Raw genomic sequence first — 21,872 nt, forward strand, 5'->3', positions numbered from 1 at the left:
CCCCTCCCCCTTTTCTGATGAAGGGTCTAGGCCCGAAACATCAGCCTTTCTGCTCCTATGATGCTGCTTGGCCTGCTGTGTTCATCCAGCTCTGCACCTTTTTATAAATTAGGCCTGTTTTCTCTAGAATTTAAGAGGTTAAGAAGTGACCCAATCAAAGTCTTCAAGATATAAAAACAGAAAAAGGCAGGGCAGATAATGATTGGTTGGGGATTCTTAGAACTAGGGGACATAGTCTGAGAAGCAGGGCCAGACCATTCAGGGGAGATGTCAGGAAGCATGTCTATACACAAACTGTGATAGATGTTTGTAACAATCTTCCGCAAACTGCAGTGGATATTGGCTCAGTTATTAATTTTAAACCTGAGATAGATAAATACTTAACAAGCAAAGATATTAAGGGATATGGGCCAAAGACAGGTATATGAAGTTAGTCTACAGATCAGCCACAGTCTACTGAATGGCAGAATAGGCTCAAGGGTCTGAACGGGTTGATCCTGTTCCTGTATTCTACCTTAATCACAGCTTACTGAATCGTTTCCATTGTTTGGGGCTTCGAAAAATGACACCCATCTTTATTTCAGCTCTTATGAAAGATTGCATTTCGTATGGCCTGAATAAAATCTCCCAAACTTTCTGTCTCTGTTAGGCCAGGTCTGTTTAGACATTTTAAAACTTTCCCAATGTATTGCCTTAAAATAATGACTTCACAACGTTCCTAAAACTGCAACCTTGGATTAATATTTATTTTGTGCCCCTATACTTCAGTTTCTGTAGCCATACCTCATGATGCATGCTCGCTATAGTGATAATGCTCCAGAGATGCAAGTAATGTATTTTTAATTTTTGCTTTCTCCAGACTGGATTTCTGTTTTAAAGTTTTCCCCAGTCCACTTTAGTTTCACTCAGCCTCCAATGCCTGTTCACTCACCACTAAATTCAGAGCCTAGACTGCTCCAACATACTTACAATGCAATTCTCCTGCTGCATCGTGACTTTTAATTGAAATGATGATACCATTCACTGGAGTATTCTTCCTCGTTGAGGAGTGTCACAAGGGTTTTTTCTGAAGAATTTTTTTTTTTGTTTTTAGCTCTTCCGTGCTGCTAACAGTGTTGTATGGACAAGTGACCTAAAAATGTAGTCTGAAGATCTCATGCTGTTGTGCACCATGCAGTATGAAGTCAAATTAAACCTGCACCCTTGCATTCCACGTTACATAGGCGGCTCATGAAGGTTACTGACACCTAAGTGTAGGAAACTATAGGGCCTGCTTGCTCGTGTGGTAGAAAGCCACTTCCTAGTCTAAGTGGAAGAGTCTCTTATAGGTAACAAGATACTGCATGTGAACAACTAGTTACAGGTTACATTGATATGATGGACATTGTTACAGAGACAATGAGGAGGACCAAATGTTCGGACTCACATTCAAGATCCTAAGCTGTTCTGCCCACAAGCGCCACCCAGTATTAACTCTTTCAGATTGACAAACAAAATATTTCTGCCAGCAAGTTGTAACACAAGCAGCTTATTGCAGCATTGTATCATATCCTTCAACTGGAAATTGGACTAGTTCTTGGCTAGGGCAAAGATTGCACTACTTCCTCATGTTTGTACAGGACTTCTCCACAAAGTTTTCACAATTTGAAGAGTATTAGACCGAACAGTAGAATAAAAACTTTCTTGGAATGTGTCACACCCACAGCTGCTTTGATGAGAACTGTAAATGCATTGAGTGAAAGCAGAGAAAAAAAACAGAATTCTCTTCAGGTATATAAATATGAAAATAGAATTGCAAGTCTATATATTTAAATATCTGTATGACAAATGACTTCAATCCAGAATAAACTAAACTATCCGAATCCCACAAATGATCAGCAAAAGCATTTCAGAGAATGAATGGCTAAATACCCAAAAGTGTACAAAATTCCCAGAAATTACATTTTAGATTGCATGGCTATTCACTCTTCGGTTATTTTATTGGTTTGATAACTGTGGACAATCTGACTTTTGTGAGGGCTAGCCAGGAAATTTCAGTGACTTAATTTCCAAATGGAACATCTGTTTGGCTGCATGAGGAACATAGATCAATGCAGAAGCATCCCTTAAGAGAATCTACCCCTGTGGGACCAGTGCACAAGATCTAGGCATAAAATGCAGAAAAACAACAACTATAAATCCAGAAATCAGTTTGAAGCGTTCATGCATCCCGGTAACTTGGATGCACACATGGTATTAAACGTGAGAAAAATAAAAAGCCCCGTAACAAAGTCAGAGCCCAAGTAGAAACATTTTACCTATGAATCCTGTAATCCTTTGGGACATTAGTTTTCATTAGCTCAAATAAGTCTTCATCAGCATCCCTGCCATGTATGACAAGAGGCTTCTTTAATGCCACTGCAAGTTTTAGCTGCCTTTCAAAGACCTGTGGAAAAAAAAATGTAGTCAAAACTTCATTTGGTAGTACGGAATGCATGTACTGCTGAAACATTAAGACACTTTATTCAAGCTTTTCATCTTGTACTCAACAGCACAGTTCGTAAGAATACAATTTAAGGAGAAAAGCAACATTTTATACCATACGAAAAGGACTGTCCTGATTAGTAGACATGTTGGCATAGAAATGACTAGTTAAATGCAAATTTAAATTTTAAACCAGACAAGATGACTGATGAGGCAATGCCTGACCAAAGAAATGAACTTGTGAATGGCTGTCACCTATTTTGTGGAGATGAAGCAGGCACAATCATTGATGATCATGAAGATCAAATATTTATTCCTCCATTCCAATCCCAAAGCACATGCACCAACTAATGGAGTTGAAGTTCTGAAGAACATTCATACCAGACTCAACATTAACTGTTTCTCTTTCCACAAATGCAGTCAGATCTGCTGAATTTCTCCAGGATTCTATTTGTATGGTACAGACATAAGCTCATTCATTGTTTCCCTCTATTACAGAAATTATAATAGCATTGGGTTACAATTTCAACTTAAAATTTTAAGCTAAACAAGGAATCTACAGTGCATCATGCATTACATTTGTCCACAGCAATTGAAAACCTCAGCACCAACAGCCCAGGTGAAAATTCGGGCTCAATCCCCATATGGCAGAAACAGATGTATTCCCAACAGTAATGGCAAATCTATTTGAGCAAGTTGTGAGATTTTATTTTAGAGTGGTGAAATATGTTTCTGCTGTGTAGGATAACTTTAACTTAACACAGTGATCTGTGTGAAGAAATTAGTTAAAAATCAGTGTGAAGGAAGTCATTAATATGGCTATTTTGTGGAAGTTATATACTTCTACATTGCATAAACATCACTAATTAAATTATTCTCCACAAGCACAGCAAAGTTAAACATTTTTTGAAAAACAGGAAATCTTCAAAATACTCAGCAGTTCAGGCAGCATTTGTGGAGAAGGGTTAGTGTTTCAAACTGAAATGATCTTTCAGTACAGCAAGATTAATTTAGAAATGTAACAGACCTTAACTATGTATGAAGACATGGAAAGCACAGTAAGGGGAGGAAAAAACAGAAAGAGGAAGATGCAAGATAGGACAGAATGCAGGTGAGTACATATTACAAAAGGGATGATGGTGCAAGGCAACACAAAAAGGGTTGTAATAGGGAATTAACAAACAAACAAACAATAGGTTTTGATGGGCTAAAAAGTGACAAACGCATAATTATCAGCAACTGCTACTCAATTTCTTTTTGTTTTTGCGAATGAAATTACAGCCGATCAACATGAGCCAATCATTTTTTCAGATACACAGTTTTCAAACAGAACAACCTCATATTTAAGACCTGATATAAATGCAAATGTCCCAAACTGCTGAACAAAAGCAATATTAATATAAAAAGTAATCATAAGCCTATAAAAAGATGCAAGGGCAGACATCTAAAATCTGTCAAGGAGCTATGTTTTAAAAAGGAGTGTAAAGGCAATCATAGGAGCATAAAAGGAGTGCAAAGAGAGGTGGAGAACTTTAAGGAAGGAATTTCATAGCTTAAAACTTACATAGCTTAAGACACAGCTGTTAAAATCTGGAATGTGCAACAGCCATGATGGTGCTGCACTGACTAAGGCTTGTACAGCTCTAACCAGCATACAGGGAAGTACAAGGACAATAACAATTTCAAAATAAGGATAAGGACTTCAAATGGTGCTGGATCAGGAGTTAGTATCAACAAACATAGGGCATTTAAGTCAAGAAACAGGTTGTGAAGATTTCAAAAGGCAAATGTTGATCCAAAGTAGATGCTGGAAAGCTGGCCAATAGAAATTTGGAACAGTCAAGTCTAGAGGTGACAAAGGCATGGATGACGGCTTTAATTTTTTTATTATATATATTGAAACACAAAAAAGATACCTTTGTGAATAGATTATGTATATTTTTCCACCACCAGAAAAACACCCATGTGTCCAATTGTGTATTAACAAGCAAAGCCTGCTAAGGGCAATGCTGACATGGACGAAGGCATTAAGCAGATTACATATCATTGTTAGTAATGGGAGTCAATCAATCACTGAAGAAAAACAATGTAATGCTTCAACTCCAAGGGTTTAGTCATTCATATCGGATATGGACCAAATAAACAGATTCCCTTAACGAGGATGAACAAAGTTTTCTCCTAAAAATTTCATTCACAGGATGAGGGTTTCACCAGCTAGACCAGAATATACGTGAGTACATACACACACACACACGAGTAGTTCATAAAATAAGAACAGGATAATCTGAGTTGATAAATTTACTGTCCCATAATGAGGGATTTGGATAATCAGTTCAAAATAATTATTCTCAAACATTTATTGGGTTTTAAAGGCAACATTTCTATACATCTTTGATTTAGTTAACATATTTGTATAATTTAATGTTTACAGGATAAATTAATTCACTAATACATGAGATGCCTCCCCTCCACATACCTGCTTTTGTTTGGCGATGTCCGTTGAACACTTATAAGAATAATCCAATCCTATCTCACCAAAAGCAACTGCTTTGGGGTGTCTCAGTGCTTGAATAATTGCCTTTTCTTGTAAATTTGTATAATAACGGGCAAAATGAGGGTGGCAGCCAAAAGCACCCCAAACAAGTGGTTCATCCAGTAAATATTCCCATACATTCCCAAGAACCAGACTACGAGGGTCACAGAAATCTGTGATACACCCATGAAACTCCACTGGGAAAGTGCTGTTGTAAACCTTCATAAAGTTTGAAAAAGTTCCCCTAAAAGACAATTTAGAGAATAAAAAGTCCAGATGGCAATGTGTGTCTATAAAGCCTTCCTTTCGGTAGTTCAATCCCCACTTCACTTCACAATGATTCTCCGAATTATTAGCCAAAGTTTCTGAATCGAGTATTGAAGAGTTGAAGGAACCTGTAGTCATATCCAGTTTATTGCTGTTTTCAAACTGATGTAATGAGCAGCGAATTGATTCAAAAGACAAGTTATTGCAAATAGTAGACTGTAAACGCTGCGAAGAGTTTACTAAATGGCTTGTAAAAGATTCTGTTCTTTCTTCACAGTTAGGCTGTTGCCAATTTTCATAAAGTGTGCTGGATGAAGATTGCTGAGAGGTTGGAGGGCTTGCCCTGTACTCTGAATATGGATAAGAAGAATTCAAGTACAAGAATGGTGGATGTGTTACACATTTGGTTGCTAATGGAGTGCTAGTCTTGTAGTTTTTTAGGTTGCACATTGGACTAGAACGTTCCTGTGGAGAAATAGCTAAAGCAGAGGGATCTTCAACATCAGAACAGTTGCTTCCAAAAGATTGATCGTCCTGAGAGGTCAACGTCCGTTTAAAATGAGAAAAAGGACAGATAAACCAAAATGAATATGTTATGTTGAAAATTTCAGTGCAGAGATTATGCAATATATGTGCACTTTGAGAAAGGATTTAGACTAGATTGCACAGTGCATCAATTGAATTGTTAAGAAAAACACCAATTTATTTTATAACTTCTCTCTGTAGGTATCTACTGACCAGTAATCCTCAAAAATTATAAATACAGATTCAGACACAAAATTCCAGATTTAAAACACTAGATAAATGCACAAATATGTTTCATATTTTCATTTCCCTGTGGAAGGTGACATTCTAGAAATGAGACCTGTTCTACAAGTACTGAAAAGAACAAAACACTTAAAGTACAATGGGAAGCAACCAACGTTCCCCCTAGTTTCATAACAGATCTTTAAGTGCTCACTCCTTTCATTTTTTTAAAAACACAGTCATATATGCAGTAATTTACAAAGACTGCACGTAATTCAGCAGTCCCTATGCACAGACTTTTGGGCTGCTGTGCAATCACATGACAGAGTGGGCATATTAGAGACAACTACAAAAACTGCCCAACTTCAATAGCATCAGGGACAAGAACCTTTCTTTTCGCCTATACTAAAATGGAACATATACCCATTCAAAAAAAGGATGCTTTTTCAATGTAGTTCATAATTTTTTTCAAAAAATGTGAATATCTCAGAATCAGGGAAGTAAACACAAAAGAAGCATTTGCCCAAACTAATATTTGTGGGCTGGATCCTCCACTTGATCAATATCTACCTACTCTACCAATATCCTCCCATTTTTCTTTAAGTACCCATCTAATTTAGATCAGAACTGGAAAGTATTAATTACAACTTGCAATTCTATTTCTCTCACCAAAGATGCTGCCAGAACTGCTTGACGTTTCCAGAATTTCTGTTTTTCTTTCAGATTTCCAGCATCCACCATATTTTGCTATTATTGTTAAATATCTCTGCCAATTTATACTTATTCTCAAATAACAACTCACTTTTTGGGGTCTCACCTCACATTTAACACTTGACTTTTGTTTTCTAATACTTTGCACACTGCCTTCTTGAATATTGCTGGTTTTCTAAATAACTCTATTTAACCACAGAATTCTGAAACTTAAAAAGGACTGTTTATACTCCATAATAGTTGATCATGTAAAAGTTGAACCCTTGATCGTTTACGCAAACACTCTTTTTTAAAAAATATACACCTCATGCTAGCTTTGGGAGTGGGGTTGAGGGAACACAGACTAGTGAGGCTTTTTCATAAATGCTCTTTTCTTATTCAAAATGTCAAAGAGATAGCCTGGAATAATATTCCCTAAAGAATTCAGAACCACAGCAGCAACTGTCAAGACAGTATCATTTTCTGCAATTCCCAAGAACCAGCATTGATTTCAACTCCTCAAAAGTAATACTTACATTCAAGTTGACCCCTTACTTTTCGCCAAAAAATGTCTCATGCCTGGCTTTTACACTAGTATACTGGGTTTTTCTTTTGTGGGGGTTGAGGGTGTGGAAAAAATGTATATTTGTTTTGTAACATTCCAATTTTCTCTTAAAAATGTCATTTGCTGGCCTTAGTGCTGTGCACAATCGCTTTTTGTTTCTCAGCAACTAACTCATCTGTCATCTTTTCAAATTGTACCCAATTAAAATCTGACATTACGGTGTGAATTACTTTCTCTCACATTTAACTTTGAACTTCAGGTACAGAATGGTCAGCAAGAGACAGTGAAAATTCTTTGGAAAAAGAATATACCCCAACAAAAAAAAACAGAATTGCTCCTTAACTTATGTCTTTTGTAATACAATGGTGGCAGAAAACAAGAAAACCACAAGTCTTACCATGAATATTTTGCATTGATCAGTATCATTTTTTGAAAGGATGTTCTGGTTTCCTTTTACGCTTTGCTCATTATCCACAGCTACATCCTCAAATACCAGCTCTGGGTTCAGCTTTTTGATATTATTTCCTGGAGAGGTATTCGATCCATTGTTGTGCTTTGGTTCTACAGAATTATTTTCAGCATCAGTTTCATACTCTTGAAAGCTGTATTGAAACTGCTCCTGGGCATTGTTCTTCTCATGGTAAATCTCTCCTGGTTTTTGCCCACAATATTTTGAGATAGGTTCTGCAGATACTAATCCAGTCTGTGTTCCTTTGAAGTGGTTGCTATTTCTAGTAGCATTTGGTGGCTGGCTTTGACTTAGGACACCACCAGTAGCTTCTGATATGGCTTTAAGCCAGAGGACTTTACTGCCCTGCATTGATGCTGCCTTCAAAGTCTCTTGTTGAATGAGATTTTTGTAATCTCTTCTCTGGACCACAGAGATGGCTGTTTGCTTCAAGGTACTGCTCAAAACTGCAGGAGGACTTCGCCTTTCATTTGTTGTACTCTAATTTATAGCAATGGTAAAATAAATCAATATCACAAAATCAACAGATATGACAGAAAAGTGACGAGGAGTTGAATTTATACTTTTCTATTTTCAAGACAGCTGCAAATACCAATAGCATTCCAAAAATAATAAACAATCAAGAGGCAATAAGGGGAGAGAAAATAAATACTACAAGTGTCACTAAAGAAAAATTACTAAGGGAACCAATAGGGTTAAAGACCAAAATTCCCTTGATGTCATTCGTCATATCCTAGGATATTAAGGAAAAAGCTACAGAGCTATAGGATGCACTGACAGTAAACTTACAAGAATCTTTAGATTCTGGAGAAGTACCAGAGGAAAGCTGCCCATGTAACATGTTTATCTAAAAAGGGAAGCAGACAAAAAACAAAACAGGTAACTATAGGCCAGTTAACTTAACATCTGCTATTGGAAAAATGCAATAGCAATGCAATTAGAAATATGTAATGCGATCAGGGTCAGCATGGCTTCATGAAGCAGAAATCATTCTGTACAAATTTAAGTATTCTTTGAGGTGGTAATAAGCAGGATAATTAAAGGATAGACACTGGATATAATTTATTTATATTTCCAGTGGTACTTGATAAGCTAACACACATTGGGCTTTTATCTTAAGTAGCCTATATTGTTGGATAATAGCACGGATAAAGGATTGGCTATCTAACAGAAGACAATTGAGATAAGAAGGGCATCTTCACGATGCCAATCAGTAACTATCAGGGTGCCACAGGGATCAGTTCTGGGATCATGATTATTTATAATATATTAAATGACTTGGAAGAGGAAAGTAAATGTACTATCATCATGTTTTTGGATGACAAAAATAGGTGGGAAGTTGAGTGGTGAAGTTAACAGTGTTTAGTAGAGAGCTATAGACAAGTTAAGCTAAAAGGGGAAAACCTGGCAGATGAAGCACAAGAGATAACAAGGTGTAGAGCTGGATGAACACAGCAGGCCAAGCAGCATCAGAGGACCAGGAAGGCTGACGTTTCGGGCCTAGACCCTTCTTCAGAAAATAAGGTGGGAAAGTGACATTTTGCACTTTGGCAAAAATAAGAGGATCTAAATATTATTTAACGGAGAAGTGCTGCAAAAGTTATAGCAGAGGAACTGGAGTCCGCGTGCAAAAATCAAAAGAAGCTACTCTGCAAATTCAGCAGCTAATAGAAATGTTGGCTTTTATTTCAAGGGGAACAGAGCAAAATAGGGAAGTTTTGTTCAAACAATGCTAGTTAGGTCACATATAGGACACTGAACAGTTTTGGAAAGATATACTGGCATTGGAAGCAGTGCAAAGGCAGCTCAGTAGATTAATCCCAGTATTGGAGGGATTGTCTTCTGAGGACAGATTGAGTAGTTTGGGCCTTTACTAATTGGCATTTAGAAGAATGAGAGGTGACCTTATTGAAACTGACAAGACTGAGGGGACTTGAGACGGTTGTTTCCCCTGGTGGAAGAGTCTAAAATCAGAGGGCATAATCTCAGAGTAAGGAGTCACCCAATTTACAAAGGAGGAATTTTTTCTCAAAGGGTAGTGCATCTGTGGGACTTCTTATCACAGACGAGTGGAGAGGCTGAATCATTAAGCATATTCAGGCTGAGCTAGACAGAATTTCAAGACAGAATCAAAGGTTTTGCTCTACATGCATTTGGAAAGGCAAGGTCTGATTAGGTCAGCATGGCTTTGTATATGGGAAATCATGCCTCACAAATTTGATTGAGTTTTTTGAACAGGTGACCAAGATAGATGGTAGTCCAGTAGACAATGCCTACATGGGCTTTAGCAAGGCCTTCAACAAAGTACCACATGGTAGACTGATTATTAAGGTTAGATCATATGGGATCCAGAGGATCCAACAACAGGATACAAAATTGACTTGTCTGTAGGAGACAGAGGGTGGTGGTAGAGGGTTCTTTTTCAGACTTGAGGCCTGTGACAGGCAGTATGTCACAAGGATTGTGCGGGCTCCACTGTTGTTCGTCATTTATATAAACGATTTGAATGAGAATATAGGAGGCATGGATAGCAATTTTGCGGAAGACACCAAAATTGGTGGTATAGTGGACAGTGAAGAAGGTTATCTAAGCGTACAATGTGATCTTGAGCAATTGGGCTAGTGGGCTGAGGAATGGCAAATGGTGTTTAATGCAGATAAATGCGAGGTGTTGCATTTTGGTAAGACAAATTAGGGCAGGATTTCCACTTAATGGGAAAGCCCTGGGAAGGCGGTCAAACAGAGAGATGAAGGGATGTAGGTACATAGTTCCTTCAAAGTGATGACACAGGAAGACAGGGTGGTGAAGGCAGCATTTGGCACATTTGCCTTCAGTCAGTCAAAATATTAGGTACAGGAGTTGGAGCATCATAATACAGCTGTGCAAGACAGTGGTAAGGCCACGTATGGAGTACTACATGTAATTCTGGTTGCCCTGCTATAGGGAAGGATGTTATTAAACTGTAAACTTTTTTTGTACCTTTCCAAGGATGTTACTGAGACCGAAAGGTTGGAATTATAAAGGAGAGGCACAATATACTAAGTTTTTTCCCCCTGGATCATAGAGGGTTGAAGGGTGTCCTTATAGAGGTTTACAAAATCATGAATGGCATAGATAAGATGAATAGCCAAGGTGTTTCTCCAAGGGTAGGGGAGTCCAAACTCGACGGCATAGGTTTAAGGTGAGATGAGAAAGATTTAAGAAGGCACCTGAGGGGAAACTTTTTCACACAGACTGGGGTATGAAAATGAGCTGCCAGAGGACATGGTTGAGGCAGGTACAATTACAACATTTACAAGCCATTTGGACAGGTACATGGATAGGAAAGGTTTAGAGGGATATGGGCCAAACACAGGCAAATAGGACAAATTCTAGTTAGAAAACCTGGTTGGCGTGGACGGGTTGGGCTGAAGGGCCTGCTCCGTGCTGTATTCCTCTTATTCTTGGTGGTGGTGGGGGTAGTAGGAAGGCAGGAAAGCCAAGGTGAGGATTATCAGGTCAGCCAGAATCTCACTGAATGGCAGAGCAGACTCAGTAGGCTGATTGCCCTATTCTGTTGCTATGCCTTAAGGTCTGTGCAAGCATAGTACTTGTTGCTACACAGAACGAGAGGTAAGGGGAACTGAAAAACCAAATAAGACAGTTGAATTACCATGGAAACTAGGTGACCTAAAGTTGAGGCTCAAGATAACAAGGGCAGAGAAGGTTGAGAATTATAAATGCATGCTCATTCTTCAGAAGTTCTTTGGGTAACCAAGATGATCTACTCCCTTGAATTTGCTCTAATACATGCTTTTACCTGCTGGACCCAAGCAGGATGTGGTCAATTTTCATCATGATAATAACATCTCACCAAATAAAGAAAAACTGTTTTTGTTGGGTGTGTTTTCCTCTAACAATAATGAACAACTCTAGAATTTCATTAACCACACATTTTCTTTCTAGTACACACGTTTAAACATCTCATTCTCTATCGACTGGTCAAATTTTAGAGTGCAGAAGCTACCTTATTTACTTGGAATTTTCCATTTCTGAAAATAAAAAAAAACTTACATCCCCTGCAGCCACTGGTTCCAAGACTTTAAGGAAGAAAAGACTTCTGCCTGCATCAGATTTTTCTGTCTCTGCAGCTGTGCTGAGATCTATGGAGACTCTACTCGATCTGCCCATTGCTTCCCAGCCAAACTCTCCGGCTCTATTGTACCCCACACCTTCTTCCCACACCCAATTAGGCTGCCAAACCCCAGGGAATCTGTTACCTTATCCAAACTATAACCCCTCACGCCAGGGCAAGGGCAGCAGATGAATGGGAACACTACCACCCACAAGTTCCCCTCAAAGTCATTCACTGTCCTGACTTAGAAATATATAGTTATTTCTTCAATATCACAAGGTCAAAAATCCTGGAACCTTCTCCCTAACAGAGTTGTGGGTGTACTTTCACTAAATAAATAGCAGCAGTCCAAAAACGCAGCTTACCACTATCTTCTCAAAGGCACTTAGGGATGGGCAATAAATGCGAGCCCAGCCAATGGGACCTACATTACTGGAGTGAATAAAAAAAAAGTACCTATCTGCATTATAAAGTAAAGCGACAACAGCCAATGCAAGTATTACTTTCTTAGAAAAACATATGCAAATTGCTCCAAGGTAATAGGATTGAGATGGTAATAGTAGTTTGTATCAAAAATTACTGACGCATTCCCAAAAAAAAAGTCACCACAAACACTCTTTCCATAAATAAGTGATGTTTCAGTTAATTTACCCCCTTGGCATATGCAGAGTGTTGGAAAGCCTAACCAACTTTTCTACTACATCTCAGACCTTAATCTCAAAATTTAAAATTTAACATTGACACTCTTTTCATTGAGGTATCCACTATGTTTTTCCCCCATACATTAATTGCTCAAAATAATAGCCTTAAACTAGAGATTCAACATTTATTTGGAATGAAGGAATTAATCTCAGGTGATGGAGTTATCATGGTTTCTAGTTAGCAGAGTATTTGTTGACAGGTTTAACAGATGGTCTCTTTCACTTCCCCACCATGTAGTCTCTCCTTCCCTCTCCTCAAACTGAAATATGCCCCACCAATGAAGCCTCCTGCTTCCCTCTAATCTCTCCCTCATGCCCACAGCTCCCCCGTGCCCCGCTCCCACAAAAATTACTGCTTTGGCACACTCCCAGCAATTCACTCACTCACTTCCCTTCTCACTGCCTTCCAATCACAGGCTGTGTTTCCTCCTGTGTTTACTGCCGATACTCTCAGTGAACTTATCTAAATAAGAAGAACTTTGCAGCGTCTAAAAGTAGTTTAAAGGAAACCACTCTCAACAACGTTTGCTATGGCAATAAATAGGTGTCAATGTCACCCTCATGCTGTGAACAACAGAAAAACAAAGCTACTATTTTGAGTACAGCAAGTCCTCAAAACATTGCGGTTGGGCTTTTGAAATGTACAGCGTAAAGAGGGAATCAAAGCTAATTTTCTCATTACAAGCAATGTATAAATATTAGTTCTGACATCCCTTTCTCCTCAGGAAAGGAATAAATAAAACAATATTTGTAAATTAAATATCTTTATTTCAAGAATGAAACATGATCTTCCGACTTAATACCCAGTGCTACATCATCTGTTCACTAGTCAACGTTTAATCAAACCATCAATTGCCATAGACTGTGCTTCCCAACACTCCCAGCTGTGGGCCACCCCTCTCACTATGTCTGTCTGCTGCTTCCCTCTCTTGAACCCTTTCTGAAAGAGACCTCAGCATGAAAGGGAGGTAGAAAAGCTTTGGAGCAAATGACTTCAGAGTGCTTAGTAGCAGGTTGGATTATATTCAGAAGTGGCAACTTAGTTGATGTATTTGCATTTGCTTCAAATGAAAAGAGAGATTTGCATGCTGGACAATGCTGAAGGAAAGAACGACTGTCTTTGATGCTTAAAAACCTTGAAGAAATTTTCAGTGACCACCCATGCAAACAAGAAAAGTTCACAATTCAAATTCTAATTTAATTGTAGAACCATCAAGCAGGGACAAAGCTGTTCTTTTCAATGCCAACCTGAACTAAAGATTGACACAGGAACAATTTGATTCCAGCATTTCAAATTAAGGCCACTATCATATTTCAGCCATTGGATCAAAATGTCAAAGTATGTAAAAACTGTTAATACAAAGTTCCTGCCTCAAGAGTGATAGTAGCAGTGAGTACATGGGCAAAAGCATGATTATCTTTAACAAGATCACCATCATGATTCAACCTGATCTGGTATTTAATATTAATATTGTGAATAATTTTGCCTCAATGCTGATGACAATTAAGAAATATCATAATTGGTGAATCTAACTATTAAAGCACCATTAATGTATTATGTTAGTGACTGAGCGAGATTTGACTAGGGACGACTTTAAGTAGGAAAGTTAGAATAACCTTGGGATAACCATCTCATGAACAAACAGATGTTGGGAACAGGAAGTCAGTGGGGCTGAAAGTGGGCTTGAAGTAGTAACTTAGAATAGGCGATAGTTTTGGCTAAATTCTCCTCCTGTTGAGATTAGTCAATACAGAAAATAGGTTTGCAACTTCCTACTACATGTTTTACAGTACTGATCAAGATCAGCTTCTGTTTTAAAGCGCTGGGTTTGAAAAGTAAAAATATCACCCGTAAAATTTGTAATGGTGTCCTAAAAATCCTTGATCAAAATCACTGAAATGTTTTATATGCTTAGAACTTACACAAATGGACAAAATAAAAGCAACTTTATACAGAACAGACACAAGGTGGAGACATTGTGCCATATTTGTACAGTAACAGTAACAACTGAAACACACTGACACTCCAAAACGAGTATAATGAACAAAGCATGTCACAGTCACAAGGATTTTTTTCTTTGTTTAGTGAGATTTGAATAAACAAGCCAGCTTGGCACTTGTATGGTATGAATGTTACTTGTCACTTATCAGCCCAGACCTTGCTGCATAAAGGAACAAGCTTCAGTATCAGAGTCGTGAATGCTACTGAACATCACGCAATCAGCAAAAATCTCCACTTATTTTGTTAGAGGGAAAATCGTTGATGTAATAGTTAAAGCTGGTTGGGCCTAGAATACCATCTTGGTAAATTCCTGTAGTAATGCCTTGGGACAGAGATGAGTGCCCATACAAAGTACCACCATCCATGGAAGTGGAGTTGAGAATTATCAGACCAGTCATGATCTTGTTGAATGTCAGCAGACTCAATGGGCTGAATGGATGACTTATGTTCTTATATTTTATGGTATTGAATGGTGGGTTGGCATGACAGGCTGAATGGCTTGCTCCGATCCAAGCTCAAGTTCTGCCACATCCAGGGTCATAAACGATGGTGAACAGTTCAACAACTAACAGTTGAAGTATACTCCACAACCATCCCCAGTCTCAAGGATGATGGTACCAGTATTTAGGTGCAAAAAGACATTTGTGACCAGGTTTATTCAGAAGTGTAAGTGATCATGGCTCATTGAACGCATGAATGCCTTTTATTCAAACCATTGGTAAATCAAAGAAATCTATTAATCGTTACCTCAAATATGCTGAAAGCTTGAAATTGCTCCTTCTATGGAGGAGGATTCCGAAGGTTCACAGCCCTGAGGTTAAAAAAGATTACTCATCTTGGACATAATGAATAATCATTTAGCTTCTTTGCTATTTCTCTCTTTTAAATTTTCCTGCCTGTCTAATGGATGCACATTAGTTTTAGCCAAATATGGCCTTGTTACACACCTACAGATGCTTTTACAGTTCGTTCATGTGTTTTGCGAGAATGTATTCATATTCCATTCACCCCTTCTTTGCCAGTTTCTTGGTCCTCCTTTGCTGTCACCCGAAAACCTCCAAATTCTCAGATTTATTGCTTTTTCAGGCAACTTTACAAACCTTGTCTTTTAATCTTCTACAATCCTGAACTTCCTTCAATAGTCATGGTTGGCTGAGGTTTTATAGTAACTATACATAAATGATGGTGGACAAATCAACAACTAACAGTTGAAGGATACTCCCCAACCATCCCCAGTCTCAAGGTGAAAGGCAATAACAACCCGAAACATTAACTGTCTCTCTACACAAACACTATTAGACCTGTTGAGAATTTCCAGCATTTTCTATTTTTTAAAACGGTCAGCATCTGCTTCTGCTCTGAATACATTCCATTTAGTGCAACACTACCATTACACAACACAAAAATAAGGAGACAACACTGTGTGGAGCTGGAGGAGCACAGCAGGCCAGGCAGCATCAGAGGAGCAGGAAAGTTTATGTTTTGAGTTGGGACCCTTCTTCAAAAATGGGGAGGGGCAAGGAAGCTGGGAAATAAAGAGAGAGAGGAGGGGTGGGGCTGGGAAGGGAGGTGGGATGGTGATAGGTGAATGTAGGTAGGGAGTGGTGGGGATTAGTCAGTGGGATGGGTGGGGTGAATAGGAGGGAGAAAAGATGGACAGGTTGTGTCAGGTCAAGGAGGTGAGAGGGAGGATGGGTGGGGCTGGGGAAAGATAGATGGAGTGGTGATAGGTTGGATGCAGGTAGGGGGTAGTGGGGATTGGTCAGCGGGAAGGCTAGGGCAGAAAGGTGGTGAAGAAGATGGACAGGTTGTGTCTGGTCAAGGAGGCATGGATGAGAGGAAGGGTTGGATATGGCACTGGAGCGGCCCAGGATGGACATGTCACTCAGGGAGTAGGAGGGGGGAGTTAAAATGGTTGGCGAACGGAAGGTGTTGTTGTTTGTCGCGTACAGAGTGCAGATGCTCTACGAAACAGTCCCTGAGTCTACGCTTGATCTTACCAATGAGGAGCAGGCCACATCAGGAGCAGTGGATACAGTAGACCAAGTTGGATGATGTACAGATGAACCCCAGCCAGATATGAAAGGTTTGTTTTGGAACTTGAATGGAGGTGAGGGGGGAGGTCTAGGGGCAGGTGTTGCACTTCCTGCAGTTGCAGGGAAAGGTGCCAGGTGTGGTGGGGTTGGTGGAGTGTGTGTAGCGGACAAGGGGTCACGGAGTGAGCAGTCCCTATGAAAGGCAGATAGGGGTGGGAAATTCAAGAGATGCATTTCAAGCCATTTTTGATCACGGAGAGGGGAGGGTTCTCAGTGTTAAGGCAGTTAACAGCGATGGAGACAGAGAGGTCCAGGAAGGGGAGAGAGGTATCGGAGATGGTCCAGGTGAATTTGAGGTTTGGGTGAAAGGTGTTGGTAAAGTTGATGAGCAGTTCAAGCTCCTTGTGGGAGCACGAGGCAGCACCAAAACAGTCATACAAAAAAAAAAGGAAATCCTCGGTATGAAGCCAACTTCATCTCCAACAAGAAAAAGGACTTTGCAATGGTCACTCTTACCAAAACTGTTATGCGTGGACGTATCAATTACAGAGAGATTAGTAAGAGCAAGGTCAACCAGTTTCCATTCTTTTGTTGGTTCTCATCACCTGCCACAAACCTGATCTAGTCTTCAGGAGTCTGCTAGTTCTATCAGCAAAGGAATCACTGAAACACACTTGGACAGTGCTGAATTTCCCCCAAAGAGAGTGCATTCTGCACTCTCGTCACTCAATGCTTATTCCAAGTAGTGTGCAACATAGAGGAGTGCCAAGCACACTAGAACAATCAGGCTACAGGTAACAAAAATACAAATGAGGGTTTCAGCAGCAAATTAGCTGAAGTAGCAGGCAAAGCCAGGCAATGTTAAAATAAAACCACAGACTAGGTAAACCAAGTTACAATAATACATTTTGTGACTGCAGGTTTTTATGGAAACAAAGCATCCTTTTCCAGAGCCCATAGCACATATTTCAATTTCTGAAACTCTGCTTCACAGAACAGATTAGTTGCTTATGTTAACCACAGGTTGGGGGGTGGAGAAAGTGAAAAAAAGTGGTGGTGGCAGTGGGAGGGATTTTGGACTTTTGTTTTCCTTTTCTGCCATACATCAACATGCTTTGACAACAAAATTGTGACCGTTAGCAGTAAAGGTGCAAAAAACAAAAAGCTATTGCTTTAGTCACATATCTAAAAAGTGAGATAGTTGGTAATTTATAGGAAGTTGTTTTCATAATATTAGAACATATTGAGACATTATACATCATCAGCATGGTCTAGCTGTGGCAATCTTGATGTTGATCTCTTTTGATCATGATTTTTGTCAGCAAACAGAGTATTCCAAAATGAAATTCTCTTTTTCCATTGATTTGTGCAGTTGAAATTGAAGTCTTGCGAATGAGAAAAGACAACACCAGGAGTTTCTGGTGTGGAATTCACTTGTTCAATACTGCTAAAGGCTGGCCCCATTTCTTTGTGATTTTCTGGAAGCTGTCTACATGATCCATCATAGAACCATTACTGTTTTGTCGTGCCTGCATCCAATGTGAACAATGCAGCATCTCTGTTGCATATTTCCTGTATTTACTTGGAGATTCAATAAAGTCAGCATCAAAACTAAACTTCACCTTTTGCTTTTGATTGCTTGACTCCATTACTGCTGCAGCTATAGTAAACAAAAAAATGGTCATTAAGCATACAGATCCTATCACTTGAATATATAAAACTTTTCATGTGATACTGGATTAGTAACCAAGAAGCCTAAAGTAATGATTGAGAGACAAGTTCAAATTCTATCGCAAGCTAGGAAATTTGAAACAAATCAAATTTAAAAAGCTAGCATCAGTAATGGTGACAAAGAAAAAAGTGACTCACTAATGCCTTTTAAAGGAAATGAATCCATTGCCTTTACCCAATCTAGTCTTTAGGTTACTCTACATCCACAGTAACGTGGTTGACTCTTAACTGCCCGTGAAATGGTCTAGCAAGCCATTCAATTGCATTAAACAGATATGAAAAAACCCAAGTTGGGCACAACTTCAATCTAGCCATCAGACAAATCTAATAAAAGGTACACATTTCAGGACTTGTGCCAAAACCAGGAAATCTACTACTTGTCAAGCAATACAATTTTTGTTCATACAGGATATTACTTTCAATGCTCCATATTCCTGGGATGAGGAGTTTGTCCTATGAGGACAGATGGAGTAGGCCAGGGCTACCCACTTCTAAACTCTAAAGCATTAGACAGGAACTACTTGAAGCACAATTTTTTTAGGGCAGGGTAGATGTTGAAACGTTAACTCTGTTTTCTCCTCCACAGATGCTGCCAGACCTGCTGAGCTTTTCCAGCAACTTTGTTTTTGTTCCTGATTTCCAGCATCCGCAGTTCTTTTGGTTTTTTTTTAGATGTTGAGAAAATAAGTTTACCCTAGCTGGGGAAAGCTAGAACACAGGATGAATCTCAGAATAAGGAGGAACCATTTAGGATATGTCTAAGTGTTTTAAGGCAGAGGAGATGGCCATTCTGCCAATTCATTTCACACCAGCTCTCCGTGAAGCATTTCAGAGAGTCTCGCTCACTCACTCAGTTTCCATACTCCTGTATATTTATTTATTTTCACATAACCAGCCAATTTCTTTTTTTAAGTCCGTTTCCATTTCCACTACCCGTGTGAGCAGCACATTTCAGATCATGACCACTCTGTGCAAACTAGTTCTTCCTCACATTCCAGTACATTTCTTGCTTAAGCCTATGCTTATGGGCTAAGGGTCATAAGCCTATGACCCTTGGTCCTTACAGCACCATGTAATGGGAATAATTGCTCTGTGACAATCTTGTACAATTCTATGAAATCTCTCCTCAATCTCCTTTGAGCCCCAGAGAGCAACCCCAGCTTTTTCAACCTAACCTTGTAACTAAAGTCCTCCAACCCTGCAACCATTCTGATGGTGCTCCTTTACAACCTTAAGGAGTGGTTTCTTCTCAAAATGTGGTGATCAGAACGGGATGCAATATTTCTGCCATGGCCTAACCAGAACTTTATAAAAATTCAGCAATAACTTCCTTAGTTTTATATTTAATACCTCTACTTATGAGGCCCAAGATCCCCGATGAAAAAAAAAATTTTTTCAGAGGTTTGCAAATCTTTGGAATTCTATATCCAAGATGCTCAAACATTGAATATATTCACTGCTTCCAGTAATTAATAGATTTAAAATTATTCATTCATAGGATGAGGTTGTCACTAGTTAGGCCAGCATTTATTGCTCAGCTTTAATTGCCCAGAGGACAGTTAAGAGTCAACCACATTGCTGAGAGTCTGGAGTCACACGTAGGCCAGACGAGGTAAGGATGGCTGTTTCCTTCACTGAAGGATATTAGAGAATCAGATGGGTTTTTCCTGACAATCAACATTAGACTCAATCCCAGATTTTTACTAAATTCAAAAATTTCATCATCTGCCATGGCCATATTCAAACCCGGGTCCCCAGAACATCATGTGGGTCTCTGGATTAACAGTCCAGCAATAATACCACTAGGCCATCGCCTCCCCAGAGATAATGAGGGAATTAAGTGATAATAGAAATAATGCAAGAAAATGATATTGAGGTAGATCAGCCATAAACTTTTTAAACGTAGCGTAGACTTGGCAGTCCAATTAGTTTATTCAATTCTTATATACCATTGGGAATTATCAATATCTCTTCCAAATTCAGGCCATTCTATGATTTCAAGTCAAACATGGATAAGAGAATTTCATTGTTTATCACCTACTGCATTCAGATTATTAATCAGTCCTCCCTATATTTATCACTACTTTGAAGAAAGAGGGCAAAGACAAAACATATTCTAAATCTGGAACTTCAATGCCTATTACCAAGGGTGGCTCTGTACCACTGTAACTGATCAAATTCCAAAGGGCATATCTGCCAGACTAGGCCTGCAGCAGGAATTAAAAAGAAGTTGAAGGAGAAATTTATTTGACCTTATCCTCATCAATCTGTCACAAGTGAGTCTATCCATGACTGTATTAGTAGTAGTGACCACCATGTCTTCTCTGTAGCAAGAGCATTTCAGCCTTATGCTGATTGGCATCCAGCATGATGTGCAGCACAGCCATCATCCTAAATCAGAAAGATTCAGAACACATTGAGCAGCTGAAAACTGGGCATCCATCAGCAGCATAGAATTGTATTCCATGAAAATCTGTAACCTTCTGGCCTAACACATTCCTCATTAAACCATTGCCATCAAACCAGAGGATCAATTCTTCAAAGTGTAGGAGTACAACTAGGAGCAGCATAAGGCATGTCTAAAATCTTGATGGTACAACACAGGACCAGAGCAAAAAAAACCAAAAATTCCAAGGGCAGAACAGTACAGGTTGACGATAGTCAGTTAAACTAGAGGTGGTGGTTCCATAAACATCTTTGTTTCAGTTGAAGGTCACAGCACCAGAATGCAAAAGACAGAAACATTTGCTGCCATCTTCAGCTAGAGATGCCAAGTCCAAGATCCTCACCAACACAGGTGCCAGTCTTCAGCTCATGGCTGTGCTCAATGAACACCACTAAAGCCAGATGAGTCACTCATTACCAGTTCTGAGGAAGGGTCACACCCCCCAGAACGTTAACTCTTTCCACAGATCCTGCCAAGACCTGATAGCCTTTTGCAACCATTTCTGGGTTTTTGTTTTGAGCCCCCTCATCACCAGTGACAGGCTCTTCCCACGCATAAACTGGCAGCTGCATTTCCAACACTACCACAGCAAATGCAACTGTTTCCCTTGCTGTGAAAAACAGAGTTTTGAGAAGAAAGTCACGGAAGGAGCTCTAGGATTACAAACCCCTTTATTTCCCATCGTGCTCCAGAAAAATAAACGCCCACATCATTCTCTGGCCGTTGGGATGTTTGCAATCCCTTTTCCTGGGAGTCCATTCCCTATCCCCAATCCTTCAACCTGTCCCTGTCCTAAATTGCTGTACCCCTAGATGTACATCCCCCTCTCCCCAATCCCCACTGAGCTCGCGCTGGCCGTTAATCCTCCACGCGCCCCCATTCCATTTCCCACTAACCGCCGCAACCGCCGTTGGGGGCGGGGCACTCCGGACCAGTCCACACCACCAAAGTTCGGGGGGTGGGGGGGGAACCTTGCAAGACAGTCTGATCCCGTCCCTACCTCGTGTAAAGAAAAACACAGGAGAAGGTGACAATTTATAAGGTTCAGCCTGCGCCGTGTTCTCGATATCAATTCGCTGTTTTTTGGAGCGTATGAACAGGGTGGGGC

The 21,872-nt window shown here is 39.6% G+C and overlaps 2 protein-coding genes across 2 annotated transcripts in view; both read right to left on the reverse strand.

Moving 5' to 3' along the window:
• tatdn2 (TatD DNase domain containing 2) overlaps positions 1-21,548 on the reverse strand; it is a 32,712-nt gene extending 11,164 nt beyond the window's left edge. Inside the window, 6 exon segments of the mRNA XM_020519131.2 lie at positions 2,298-2,425; positions 4,940-5,797; positions 7,663-8,214; positions 17,845-18,059; positions 18,062-18,247; positions 20,571-21,548. Coding sequence (XP_020374720.2) covers positions 2,298-2,425; positions 4,940-5,797; positions 7,663-8,214; positions 17,845-18,059; positions 18,062-18,236 — 1,928 coding nt within the window. The 5' untranslated portion in view covers positions 18,237-18,247; positions 20,571-21,548.
• Positions 1-21,872, reverse strand: part of oxtra (oxytocin receptor a) — a 460,437-nt gene that overhangs the window by 94,515 nt on the left and 344,050 nt on the right. The window lies entirely within an intron of this gene.

The sequence above is a fragment of the Rhincodon typus genome, chromosome 16 (assembly GCF_021869965.1).
Source record: "Rhincodon typus isolate 14 chromosome 16, sRhiTyp1.1, whole genome shotgun sequence".
Lineage (NCBI taxonomy): Eukaryota > Metazoa > Chordata > Chondrichthyes > Orectolobiformes > Rhincodontidae > Rhincodon > Rhincodon typus.